At 37.4% G+C, this 14,710-nt stretch overlaps 1 protein-coding gene across 2 annotated transcripts in view; it reads right to left on the minus strand.

Moving 5' to 3' along the window:
- Positions 1 to 14,710, minus strand: part of SOS1 (SOS Ras/Rac guanine nucleotide exchange factor 1) — an 88,273-nt gene that overhangs the window by 42,356 nt on the left and 31,207 nt on the right. For both annotated transcript variants that reach the window (XM_004711123.3, XM_004711122.2), the window contains exons 2-8: positions 14,116 to 14,241; positions 11,358 to 11,489; positions 10,001 to 10,165; positions 7,833 to 8,042; positions 5,408 to 5,551; positions 3,357 to 3,467; positions 3,168 to 3,266 (exon numbers count right to left, since the gene is read on the minus strand). In XM_004711123.3, coding sequence (XP_004711180.1) covers positions 3,168 to 3,266; positions 3,357 to 3,467; positions 5,408 to 5,551; positions 7,833 to 8,042; positions 10,001 to 10,165; positions 11,358 to 11,489; positions 14,116 to 14,241 — 987 coding nt within the window. The remainder of the gene's footprint in view (positions 1 to 3,167; positions 3,267 to 3,356; positions 3,468 to 5,407; positions 5,552 to 7,832; positions 8,043 to 10,000; positions 10,166 to 11,357; positions 11,490 to 14,115; positions 14,242 to 14,710) is intronic.

Consider the following 14,710-nt stretch of genomic DNA (forward strand, 5'->3'; position numbering starts at 1 on the left):
CACCCCCCCTTTATAGTGGTTGGAATAGAAGTTTCCTGAGCAAATCCGTTTTCCAGCAACTGGGCATGCAGTTTGTTTGGTGCTACTGACTGCAATCTCCGCAACTCGAGCCCCCCATCCTCCCGCGCCTCCCCTGCCCACCCCGCTGCCCATCCTGTCTAGGGCTTTGCTGCCCTCTGCACTGGCTTGCTGCGTTTTCCCCACTGCCCGCAGGCTGGCCAGCAGAAAGCTGCCGCCTTGCTGGTCTATGGTGTCAGAAGACAGTCCAGCCGAGCAGTCGGGAATGAGAGGGAAGTCCCAGGGACAGGAAGCGCATCCAGAGAGTGCGCCCAATCCCAACGGAGTCTCAGCTGAAAAGGCAACCGACTGAAATCCTAAAACACGAACAGGGGCATCAGCTTCTGGACAACTCCGAAGGAGACAAAGTTCACAGTTGGAGTCCCGGAAAGTTGCCTGACGACTGGAGTACACAGCGAACAATCCTTACAGGACAACCGAATCCAGAACCGATCCTGTGTTCTCTGTAATGTGAGCGGCAGTCTTAGGGCGGCTAAGCCTGGGAATTGACCGGACGGCAACAGCTTAGTCTTTAAGGAAGTCCATCATGAGGGCCCCCTTCCCTGGATGCTCCGCTGGGTTCTGTCCATCAGCCTTCGGTCAGCGGCCAGCGTGGTAACCACCACATCACCAGTTCATGGTGCGTTTAAAACACAAGGGACTTCAGAAAGCTTGTGAGGAAATGCGATTAGCCTTTTAATTACGTTTTTTTGACAAGCTTTTTGAAGAACTCTGTATATGATGCAGTAAAATTCACACTTGCCTTTTCCCGATTTGTTTGATAATAGTGTTCCGGGTTGGGGGTGGGGGTGTTGGTGGACGAGCAACTTTGGAAGATAAAAACCCCTCACTTTAGCAACCCAGGAAAAAGGCTAAGCAGACCTAGTATATAAAAACCTAGCATGCTTGGAAAATTAATGCTGAATTTTAAACACGTGGCAAAGAATACAACCACCTGAAAAGGTGATTAAAGTTTTATGCTTATTTGCTAACATAAAGCTGGTACTCAAGTTAGGGACTAAAATGTTATAATAAATTAGCGCCAACCTGATACTTGTCATGTCACTGGCTCTTAATTTAATCTTACCTAAAGATACATATTTTGATGTATTAAAATAAAATGTATTAAAATTAAATCTGGACACATTTTCTCTCAATTATTTTGCTAATCCTGTACTTTCTAGTAACAATAAAGTCTAAGAAAGGTAAAGGGATTTTGTGTATGTAATTTTCTCTAATAATACTTTTAATTTAAATGAAAGCATACATATTAGTCTCAACCCCAATTATTATGTATATGTATATGTATATATATCCTTATTCAGATGAATCAACCAGGAATTTTATATGCCAATGAGTTTTTACCTATTTATAATTCATCTATTGAAAAAATAATGTAGTTGTTGGTTTTTCACTAGTATATTTATTGGACTGAAATTAGGTTTTAAAATCTATCATCAGGATAATGTGCTAATTTAATTCACACATACCCAAAAAATGGTTCCAGAAAGCTTATATACAGTGATGAACCAGAAAACAAAAATAAATATAATTTTTACAGTAGATTCTCATAGAATACCCATAACTGATGCACTCATAATAATATAATTATGAATTTCATGATTAAAATCAAGGGAAACCTTAGGTTAACTTGGACCTGGTATGCTAACAAAAGAATAAGTAATTCTCTAAAGAATTAATTAGTGTTAAGTCACTCTGGATTATTTTTCCTAATGCTTATTTACACATACCTTGAGGAGATATAATCATGTATCTAGGGACCAAAGAAAAGGTTAATATATTTGTTGAACTGAACATTGTACTGATTTGCTACCCATTAAAATACTGGTCACCAGATGCCTAGCTACTGCTACCAATTGCTTTGAAAAGGATCACATTAGAAGTCCTGGATAGAGGGGAGAGGCATGGCAGCACTGCCGGTAAATGCTGGACTGCGAGCTCAGCAACTGCTAGCCCTGTCAGTGGAGGTCTGCAGGGGACAGAGGACGCTTCGAAACCCCTCTCTAGGGCCACTGCGACAAAGAATCTACCTCAGATGTTCTAATGTGACCCCTTTCAAAGCAGTTAACCTGTCTTTGCTCCCTAAATGACATTTATTTTAGAATAGTAAGCAGATGACTTAACTTTAATAAATTCAGAAAGTAAAAAGTTGAGCATTTAGTCATATAAGGCTTTAATGCTATTGAAATTAAAAAATCAAAACAAAACAAGTCTTTCAGCAAGTTAAAGTTAGCAATCAAATCTCTGGACACTTAGATTAGCTTTTCTCCATAACAAAATCATAATATGAAACAGAATTTTTCTTTAAGAAAATATTTAACTAAAAGCTAAAAAGTTACTAGCTGTATTAATGCACATCTCGTTTTTGTCCTTTAAGGCTAATTCATTAAAGGTAAATAGAAATTAACTATTATCTCAGTTATTATTTTAAAATTATGATAAACAAATTGTTTCATAGCAGGAATACATTATCCATAATCCAAAGTAGATTTAATTAGATGTTAGAACAAATCACTTTGTGCTACACTTTTGATTTTATACAGATTAAATGTCTCCCGTTCTGTAATTACCTTCTGTGTATATATAATAGGAGCAAAACCATAATGCTTTCCATAAATTGGCTGTTTGGAATTGTGATCAGATGAGATATCTTACTGGGATTATACATGATTTGTCATGTCTAACTAATGATAAGTAGTTTTGTGGCAATCGTTACAAACATAAACTTAGGGATTTAGGTAAGTTAACTTCCCTTATTCAGGTACTTCTCTCCACCCCAGGCCCCTTATCTGAGTCCCTTCATCTGCCAAGGTCCCCAAGCAAAGACTTGGCTACATAAAACCACGGACACTTCCAAAGAATCAGCCATGTAACTAAGAAGGGTACAAGATAAAAGTACATGAGAACTGCTTTTATTAAAATGAGAAAACATGCCACTCTTTGGAAGCTTTACCTTCATTTCTTAAGTGACAGAAGAAAACTGGACACACATTGAGGTGTACAGGTGCTCACATCAATTTACAAAGGATGGATTAAAAAAAAAGCTCACCACATTTTAATATCTTATAAATAGCAGGAAGTTATCTTACCTTCAAAAGTTCAAAGTAATGCAGACAGTGGTAAACAGGGCCTAGGAGTAGCCTGGGCAGAACGTACTGAACAGCTTCTTTGAAACCTTCGCCAATTGACTACAAGACAAAGTGGTTTAAATTTTATTTTTAAAGTTTACTTTTCAGGGCGTGTATATCTTGATTTTTTTTTTTTTTAAATCACTGCACCTGCAAATAGAGTGCTGCTCCAGGCTTTGATAACTGACTGAGGAAATGATCATGGAATCCAGGTCGTAAGATATCTCGAGTATAGGATTCATATGGATCAAATGCCAGTTCCTTCGAAAACAAGAACGTTAAAACATCACTAATCTTCTTCCAAGGTGAAAAGATACATAATTTACTATCACACATACCAAGATTAAATTCTAGACCCACCTATACCTGCAGAATTATATTTTTTGAAAGCCTCTAAAATTATGACTATTAACTAGAATTTTAATAGCTCTACTATTCTCAAGAATGAGAGTACAGAACTTTTTTCTGATGCCCAGTGGGGCCTATGGATATTACCAAACCGTTCTCATGAAAGCATCATAGTATAAAGAATGGTCAAAGGCATGGTCATAAAACATGCAGATTTTTGGTTCTGGAAAACAAAAAAACTCGCGTTTACAAAGGCATTGATATCTACAACCTGGTGAGACGTAAACAACTGTTTACAATACCGGTCCAGGACTCTCTTTCCCCCTCATGGCTAATTCTTGGCAGTGGATTTTCACTTTGAAATTCTGTCCATTTGTATCATCTAAAACCCACTGCTCAGTTTCACAGAACAAGACAATTTTGCTCAAACCACACACACATAGACAAAGTATATCATTAACCATTAGTACACTAAACAACACTAACGGGATGGAACTAAAGGAGTAAAATATATTGGTTTTGATGATTCCCCAGGAAAAAGAGGAGAAACAGTGCCTTAAGTTTAAGAAGGGCTAGAGCCTCAACCGTCCTCTCGCCTCTGGTATAAAGCTATTATGAAAATAGTGCTGGGAGTCTGGCAAGGTCACGTCCAGAAAGAATCATTCTAGAAAGTGGGAGAAGAGGACATCTAGTGGACGAATGTGGTAAAGGTGGTGTGAGACAAAACAGCAACTACCCCTAATGTCATTTTTTCAGGTTGCCTTTTAGGGAAAGGCAGAAGACTGACCACACGGGATCAGAACGCAGAAGAGCCAAGTTCTGGTCTTTGTGAAATACAACATGACCTCTAAAGTTCTAAGTCAGCTCCCTTATTGGAAAATGTGATTAATAGCTACCTCATGGGATTGTTCAGAGAATTGGAGGAGATACCATCCGTATGTAAGATGTTTAGTGTCTGGTACAAAATAAATGGTAGCTAGTATTCAATCTAAAAATAAAAACAAAAAACACGAATCTCAAGAGACAAAAGCTGACAACTGGGTATTCCAAAGCTCTCCACACGTGGTTTCATTCTGAAGGGCATCAGCTGTGAAGTGGCGAGCACTTCTAACAATACATGTATGTGTTGACAGATGATTTCATGATTAGTTCAGTGGTTAGAATGAAGCATATACTTGTAAGACTTAAAGAAAAGTGTTAAATTGTCAACACACAAAATTGTGTTAGTAATCAAAACCGGAAAGCGTTTTAAACATACAGAAAAGTACAGAGAATAGACCAAAATAACTAAATCTGCCATCTAGCTCAAAAAATCTGGAACATTTTATATTTCTTATTTCAGATGATTTTTTTAAAGAAATGAAAGATAGAGCGGATCCCCTGGCCTCTCTTTCATAAGCCCGATCTTCTAAGAGTTTAACAACATTAGGTCTTTGATTCATTTAGAATTTGTATGGCGTAAGGGTCCAACACTAGTTTTTGTGCTTGTAACTTTTTTAGTATCTTGTCTTGAGCAGATACTGGCTTATGCTTGCTGTGTTTCCTTTATGAATTCATTCCCTACCTCAAAGTCATAAGTATGTTCTATCTGAGCAGGGGATTCCAAAAGTTAATGGAAAAATGAAATTGGAAATTTGAAAAATAACAATGGAAGTTTGCCACGAAAATTTTAGAGCCCCCTCGTGTTTTCATCCCCGCTTGCAAAGTTTTGCTTTTCATTCTCAGATTTATAATCAATCTGGAACTTTTTGCATTTAATGTTGTTAATATCAATGGCTTTAGCTGGAAATAAACATTTTAATGCTAATCACAAAATAGGCTTATTTCGCTGCATATGTAATTGAAGCATTTACCTCTGCTAAGTCTTCAAAGCAGCTTCCTACTAGTGGATGGGGGCTGCCTTCATCTGTCATTTCCACAGTATCTTCTATATGGCCCAGTAACTTTACACTAAGTTCATGTATATCTCCTATGCGACTAAATATATTTTCTACATCCTGTGGGAGGGAGAAACATATTAATGTGTAAAATAATGAAATTGAAATTTGAACCAATAAAGCAGTTTATAATCACAAGACTTACCACAGAAAATACAGTGAGAAACTTTAAGCACTTAAAATTGTAAATAAAAGAATTCAAAAATTATTTTTTTCAGTGATATATAATTTATAGATTCATTTCTCTAGCTCAGTGGTTCTCTGAAAGTTGCTGTTTCAGGACTGTGTCACACTCCAATAAACCCACTATATGTAACATGGCATATTTTGGGGGAAAGCATTAGTATTTTTCTAAAACAAAATATTGAGTGAGAAGAATGGCGCTGTTTTATATTTTTGTAAATTTCTAACATCTGGCTCAGTTGAGTATAAAAGGGGTTTTATGCCTATATCTGCACTCAATCTGCTAGAATACACTGTTTTAGTTGAATTATATGAAGCAAATCTAGCTCGGCACAGTTATTTAGTTAAACAAAAAGTACTTTCTGTCTCTATAGATTTGTCCACTCTGGACATTTTATCCAATTAGAGGATTTTGTTTTTCTTTTTGTATGACACTAAACACAATGAATTAGAGTTTCTCTTACGTTAGTTACTATGTGAAATTAAAACCGTACCAATTTTGTAAAATAACCTTAAAAATCTGTGGTCTGTTCTGAACTTTTAATGGATCCTTTACCCATGTGAGGTAACTGAGAATACTGTTTAAGTTTTACAGATCATCCCATTGTTAATGCATTTCACTATGGAATATTAAAAAGCCCAATTCCTCACATTTCAGCACAGATGGTAGGAATGGATAAAAGTTTTCCAAAATTCAAATATCAATTCCAGAGTTCAAAGTTGATCACAGGCTCACTCTGTTCAATTTTGAGACAATATCTACACATTAGGCCATGTGTATACCTTATAAAGTGTAAGATTTCTTACACTATTTGTATATCTTCATAAAGTTTTCAAAAATTATTTGCTCATTAAAAATATTCAGATTTCTTTCTTATTTCTGAATGTAAACGCTTTTTATATATTCTGAATATAAATCTTATGTTAGGTACATGCATTTCAAACGTGGTCTCTCATCTGTGACTTGTCCTTTGTGTCTTACGCTGATGTTTTAATAAAATCCAATTTATTATTTTATGGCTCTTGATTTTTGTGTTCTACTCACTATTTTTAAGCATCATTGAAATGTAACTTACCATGACATTCATGCGTTTAAAGGGAACATCTCATGCATCTGTGGTACATTCACAGAGCTTTGCAGCCATCACAATACACCCTTCCAGTTTCCAATGTTCCCTCATTGCCAGGCCGTGGCCATCCGTCCCAGCCTCTCTAGTGAGCACTATTTCTTGATCAGTCACTCCCCACTGCGTGGGTAGAGTTCCAAGAATTACTACTAACGAGCTTACATAACATGTTCTCCTTAGACTACCTTAAGATCAGTAATCCTTGCTCTAAGCTTCAATGTTATTGGCTCCTTCCTTTGTGCTCCCAACACTATAGTCATCAGTCATGTTGCTATTACAGTAGCTGCCACAGTGTTCTTAGGTTTTTGCCTCTATCTCAAGCACACTCAATTTCCTTTTCCTTTTAACCTTTTAATTGTGTTTAAGGTGAGACCTTATACCTAAAATTAGGTTCCCAACGTACAATTTCTGCACAAATTATTCAGTGGTACTGGATGGCATTTTTCACGCTGTGTTTCGACTCTGATTCATTCTGTTCTGATTGTGCCGGTTTCCGTTCTCTGGTTTCCCTGCTGTCTAAGAACCTTTGACTATTGGTCTCCTACAGATGCTTCTGCTGCAAGATACTTGGTGCTCACAAGTGATGTGCTTTATTTTATGAGGCAATCTGCTATTGAGCTAAAAGGTAAACTCAGGGGATAATTTCATTTTAAGGTTTAAAGAGCACCTCAAGTAGGAAATCATGCTTGCTCATCTTTGAATCCCCATCACCAAGCCTTGTGCCTTACCGTCAAATTGATATTGATGAACTGTTGGCCGAGTGACTCAAAAGAATCCAAATAAATAAAAATATCTCCCACCTATACAAGAAACTTTATTCTTTGGCACACAAGACCCGTTCTATGAATTTGTTGCCATCTACACCATCAGTCTAGTTTAGATTGTGTCTTTTAATTTCTGATGTTTAATTTCATGAAGTGGTTTTTGTACTTTGTGAACAGTCACTTTTATATAGTTATATATAAATTTCAATGTGGTGATGCGAATTTAACAACGTAGGCGGTGATAAACACATGCACAATGATACTTACATTTGCTGAAAACAGTTTTGAATTGGACACAAAGGGCTCTCTAAAAACTTTAATAATTAGATTTAGCTCCCTTATATATTGTCGAATTTCTGCCATAAATGCTTTCACCAAGTCATAATAATTTTGCTCTCCTGAAGTGGAAGGCTCTTCATCAGTTAAAGATAATATGTTTATATCTTCTACATCTTGATGAAACATATCCATCAATACCTATGTAGCCGGATACGTTAAAAAAAAAGATAAATTATCAATCTGTAGTCATATTCAAAGTTCAACATCCTAAGAAGTGCTCTGAATACAGTTTTTAAATTAAAAAGCAGACACACAATACAAATCATTGAAAATTATCATAACACTAAAGCTTATTTTACTGTTAATTTAAAATAATATTTTGCCACACATGAGCAACAAAAACTGAAAGAGATGCAATATGGAATTTGAAAAGTAAGGGCTTCGCTTGAAGCTTTTAAGCTTTTTAGATTACAAAGATTCGCCTTGTTTTGTAGTGCTATGAAATAACCGTGCTCTGGTCTCATTTCCAAAGGTCCATGGAATACCTGCATTTGGATCTATGGCTGCCACCCCCTCCACACCTTCTCTAAAACAGAATTCTTCATCTGGTATCATGAACAGCCTCCTGTAACTTCTGCCAATACTAGTATCTGACGGTTTCTCTCTTGTACCTATTATTCCTAATTTACCCCCAAATCCTGTCTTAGATTCCCCCATTTCTCTTCTCCATACCCTTCCTGTGCTCCCCTCCGTCCAGGGCCTCACTGCCGTCCCCATGCTCAATTCTGACCGTTTCCCAGATGCCTCCTTGTCTGCATTCACTGGGAGCAGATCAAAACAAGTCCTGCTTTCTCTACGACCTGCTGACACACCTCTCTGTTTCTTGGTAAACTTTGGCAACGTCATTCTGCCCACGATACAATCAAATAAAATTTGATCCTATACTGCGTTTTCTTCATTCATGAGCATAAATATCCTTCATCAACGCTAGAGCCCTGGCTTCTATCTCCTCACGCCTTTCCTACCTGAATCCACAGTGAATGCGCCAAAGCCATTTTCCTGATCCAGTTAAAATTAATTTTGTTTTTATTGAAAGAATCTGTTGTATTCATTTTTAAATGCTTTTAAAAACCAAATACGGAGCCATTAACAACAACACCATCTTTACCCCCTCTTGCTACCGCCCCCCATCTTCTCGAGAACAGAATTCTGCATGGAAGCCAGAGAGGTCTCCACCCCACCGTGCTCTCCAGCACCCCGGTTTGCTCTCTCCCACTGACAGATTATGTCTAAACTGTCCTTAAAGCCGACCCCCGTCCCCCAGCTTCTTCTTTAAACCCTTGGTGATTTTGAATGTGTACAGTTCACATTCTGAAAAAAGAAAAAACCCAACAAAACAAAACACAAGAGCATAATGAAGTGGATTACGTAATCAGCGCTGATGCCAAGCAGTAAGCCCATAGTAATGCAATTAAATGCTTCATCACAAAATGTTTTCCTTTCCGCAAATTCATTATAATAATCGTAAAATACTGAGGCAGAATAGTGACATCTAAGAGCTTTAGATTCAGAGATAGAGATCAAATTTAGGCTTTAAAATTTCTCAAAAAACTCTGGGAAAATGTCTTAATTTCTTAGTTTGTTTCCTTTTTATAAAATACAGATACGAGTGCCTATCTTAAAGAGGTCTTAAAAGAATCAAATGACACATAAGTCAGGTATAAACCTAACTTTCAACAAATGTTTTGTCTGAATATCATTAGACTAAAACCAAGAAGAAACAACCAGAGAAACCTAAGATTTAGTATCTTACATTACAAAAAAAAAAAAATATATATATATATATCTTCAAACATATTCCCTAACCTCCTAAACCACTCAATCCAAATAAAACGTAACTATTAAGAGCCTTACTCATATGAACTGTAAGAGAATATTACTCATATTAACTCTAAGTGCAGCAACACTATGAACAAGCTCAAGGCATATTTAAACACATTTGAATATTATTCATCAAACATTCTATGCTATAAAATGTTATCTTGAATACTTGCTATTTAGTGTACTGAAAACCTCTCTTAGCAAAAATATGCAATAAGAGTATGGGGCATGCCAATAAGTTACACGTGCAGATTCCCAACAAAGGAGTCTCCTACCTTATCGGCACACATCGCCACTTTAATGTCTTGTTTTGTAATCTCATAGTGCCGTATATTTCTTACATAATTTCCCACCAGCTTTAAAATGTCTGCAGAAATGTATTCCAATACTGCTACGATGTAAACAGAAACTTGATGATCAATTTTATAACCTAGGACCTCCTGTGAAAAATTGAAAACAAAAAACATGTCTAAACAACACAGTCTATAAAATGTAACACTTTGATTAAAAATAAACATGAATGCAGCTCAACTTTCATTGAGCCCTATCGTTACCAAAAACACTTAATTTCAAGTGGCTCAACTAACAGTAATATACGTATTAGCAAACATAATTTAAGCCAAAGTGAGGGTAAAATACCGAAAAGCATATATGACTAAATAAAAATTCCTCCCCTAGAAAGAAAGGGCCAAATGAATGCTCAAATTTGGGAGGGGACCAAATGTTCTTTGTTCCCTAATTCAGATTACCCATGACTAACTATGCTGAGAGAATATTTTCTGTTATTTAGAGCAAGAGTTGTTAATACATTATTGCTGGCTAGGAAGATCTACTGGCCTATAATTTCTCTATCTCCTTTCTGAAACAAACTGGTCTGGTTCACATCACAGTGTTTAGATATCAAACACTTAAGATTCAACAGGACTGTGTAGGTTTGCAATAGGACTGCCTTGCTGTTTCAGCGCCTTACAAGTTCTGTGCCTTTGGCAGGTTGCCAGCTCAGCATCACTATTGGTGGGAATATCTGTTTTCCTTCACTGACCGGTTTTGGGCTTATACTGGGTTCAGGCTTTCGCGGGGTTTACTGTAAAATAATGTACTCATCATTTTTAGGTAAGAATCAATCAATAGTATGCTCATTGTGTTGAAGAAAGTGAAACTGATAATGTTAGCATTTCTAGGAGTTGGTCTTTCTACTGGCAGGTGTGACTGGATAATATATGTACATGTTGCCCTATGGCAGCCTCACAGTGGTCCCTGCACAAAACAGTAGTGTCTGAAGGATTTCGAGGCACACCAGGTATACCCACCAGAGAGGCTTAGAAATTCTCTTCGCAGCGGTAGCAACACCGAAGAGGGACGGAATTCCTAATAACAGCTTCCCTTAGTCCTGTTACTTTACTTCAAGAGTAACTGCTGACATGAATGTATTTTAAAGCATGTCGCCCAACTCACACTTTGTCTGTTCATGACCTTCCTCCCCACTGTACTCCTCCCCACCTGGGAAATTTAAAAGGGGAGCATTTTACTCTTCAGTTGACTCTATTGTACATCAAATACACTCGTAGTCTTTGAAAACTTGTGGTTGGTGTTTTGCTTTTGAAAGGCAAGAAGGCAGTATCTCAGCCATACCTTTAGTAAAGGATGGATTTTTTCTACTGGGAGGGACAAAGGGTTTCTTCGCTTCCTCTTCTCAAGGGCTGACTGGGCATCGGCTATTGCCCATTTATCAATTGGATGAGGGAAACTTTTTTGAACACGTTCCTTGGAAAAGAGGAAAATAATAACTAAGCAACAAATATATTAAATAGTGCTTGTTACTGACAATTTACCTTTTTTTTACAATCTACTTTTAAAATCAAAGAACATCCAAATCAGAGATTTTCACATGTGCGATAATTTACAACTAAAAACACACTTCAGCTAAGAAGAAACACCTTAAATGCCAATGTATTCGTTTCTCAATGAGGAGCTCAAAGGTTCCTAGAAAGGAAAATTTTCGATTTCACGGTGATAAAGTTAATGACGAGAATGAATAAGAGGAATTGTTTAAAACATTATTTGATTTAAGCTCAAGAAGCAAATATCTAAATCCAGTTGTCATTTGTCCGGACTTTCAGTATCAATTGCAAGCTCAAGGAATATTTTGCAAACGAAAACTCTTAAGAAGATTTTTCGAATACAATGGTACTCGATTTTACAACTATTTGCAAATTATGACAGTCATTGGTGACAGCAATTTCAATGCACGGTAGCTGATCATTAGAGTTAAATAGGTCATTAATTTTGAACAAAATAAACCAAACCGAAAAACCACACTCGCTGCCATTGAGTTGTTTCTTCGGCTCCCACCAGCCCTACCAGACGGACTAGAACGGCCTCCTCTGTCTCCGGGCAGCACCGCTAACCTTGCAGTTGCAGTTCAACACGGAACCCACTTCTTTCTGCCACCAAGGCTGCAGATACTGCATGGAATTCCCAGCAGTCACCGTCAGACAGGAGCCCTGATAACTGCCAAGTCAGGGCTTCGGGAAAGATTGACAGTCTTGGGAACCCTACTACTCTGCCCTAGAGAGTTATTAGGAGTCAGAATCAACTCAATAGCAATGTGGAGGAGGGGGGGGTTTCTGTCAAATTTCCCTTTAAAAGTGAAAAAAAAAATGCATGTTAGTGGAGCAGCTGAATTTCTTTGTTTTAATAAACTAATGTAAAAAAGGTAATTTTTTCATCCTTTCGAATTTTTTAAACCTCCAAGTAGCATACCATAATTTAAGCCAGTAGAGGTCGCTGTTACATAACTAATTTTTACATTTTAAATGATTATTTAAATCGGATGACTGGTCAGCTAAGCAAAGGGTTGGAAGTTCCAGTCCACCTGGAGGCTCTTTGGAAGAAAGGCCTCAAGATTTTCCCAACAGTCAGCCATCGGAAACCCTCGGGTTTTCCACCCTGCGGCACGCAGCAACTTGGTCAGAACTGACCTCCCAGCAACAGATGACACAGATGAAAGTAAACATCATCTCTGATTCTAAATACAAATAAGCTTTGTGAGTTGCTATTAACATGGAAACTAAAGAGATTTCAAATGTTATAATCTGGAAACAAAATAATAAAGATTAATCCAAGTACAGGTAATGTGTAAATTTATAAATTGAGACTAAGTTGATTTTTAAAAATCTCTGTACCCACACTCAAGGCTAAATCATTTGCCAAATTAAAGAAGTGATTGTTTAAATCTAATTAATAAGATTAGACGTGGGTTGAAAGATACTATTTTTGTTAACAATGGAGTTTACATACTTGCTCTGAAATGCCTAGTTGCCAGCATACTAGCCCTCATGTGATTAAGGCAAACCATTAGAAGGGCAGGCCAGGCACAAAGGACAAGAGCAAGGAGCAGGGATAAGAACGGAATATCCGAAATGAAGTCTCTTTTCCCAAATCAATTTCTAAACTGATGGATTTAACCTATGGTTGACCAAGTGGGTTATAATCATAGTACGCGTCTACAGTTTTGTGGCTTCCTACCTGGTTTTCCCCCCACCTTAAGTTGTAATAGCAACTAATAAATCCTTAGTGTATATTACGTTACACCCTTTTATGTAGCCACACATGCACAGAACAAAGTTTCCTAAAACAAAACCTGCTCTCAGTGTGCACACCATGCTGACACTTCACAAAAAGCAAAATGGTTGGGCACTGCACTAAATTGACTCCATGACTTATGAGTCCTGACCTACGGTCTAAAACCACCAGTATATACTGGGGACAGACACCCAGAAGGGAAGGGAACCATTCTTGTCATACTGTCATATAACCAACCCAAACCTATTGCCAGCAAGTCAGTTCTGATTCATAGTAACCATAGTAGGGTTTCCAAAGTGGTAAATTTTTAAAGGAACAGATAGCCTCATCTTTCTTCCAAAGAGTGACTGGTGGGTTTGAACTGTTAATCTTGAGGTTAGCAATTCAATGCTCCCTGACAGCCCACTAGGGCTCCTTATAGTATCATATAGATCTCTTTCAAAAGAAAAAAAAATTTGTCCCCAACCCCAGAGTGACATAAGCAAAATCTCATGCCTACCTGTATTATTAAGAACCCAAGTTAACTACTTAAAAAATAGCAAGGCAGGGCAGAGTCTAAATGTTAGATATCTCAGAGGTCTCTCGTCTAGGTGGATATAAAAAAGCTGTAAGAAATCCTCTATGATTTAGAGACTCGAACATCTAAATATCGATTTCATCTACATAAGGGACATATTTTTAAACTATTTTTGAGAATTCTTTTGTTTTGCACAATTAAAGAGCAAACACTTTTTTCTTATAGACATTACAACTAGTACTCAGATTCTATATCCATAAAGTCGATATAAGGCAAAATGTATCCTACCTCTACATCTAAAACACTTCGGGGCTGGGCCTGGCATAGCATATTCAGTAACTGCAGAATTAATTCTTCAACATACTGAAGAGCAGCATCATTAGACTCGAGTGTAGGGTGAACTTGTCCCTGGACCTGTGATTAACAAACAATAACAAAGTAATTAAAACATTTGTTTATTTTACCTCAATTAAGCCAACCAATAAAAAACCCTTTCAATGTGGGTTTGCACTCAATATATGACGTGGTCTGAAAATACAGAGTTAAAAGTTACCGAACCAGAACTCAGAAATTCTCAACCTTTTGCCCCGATCACATGCACCAAACATGTTTATGAACATGCTCCTAGAGGCGCAGAGCCTAATTGCATAATTTCAGTATTTTATTTTCTTAAACCATGGTGACACTGAGGCGGCGGGAATGGGAAAGGGCGTGAGCTAGGGGGTGGGAATAAAAGATGCAATTTATATGTTTTTTGGGTTTTGCCAGAAACCAGTAGCTGTTAGAACATGTAGTCAGTATGCCGCATGGGCGCAAATGCCCCTGTCCCATGTTTCACTCTCTGCCTCCCACTGAATGACAAACGTTCAGGAGAGGCATGTCT

The sequence above is a fragment of the Echinops telfairi genome, unplaced genomic scaffold (assembly GCF_000313985.2).
Source record: "Echinops telfairi isolate 266 unplaced genomic scaffold, ASM31398v2 ScPeMD7_10;HRSCAF=50, whole genome shotgun sequence".
In the NCBI taxonomy this organism is placed as follows: Eukaryota; Metazoa; Chordata; class Mammalia; order Afrosoricida; family Tenrecidae; genus Echinops; species Echinops telfairi.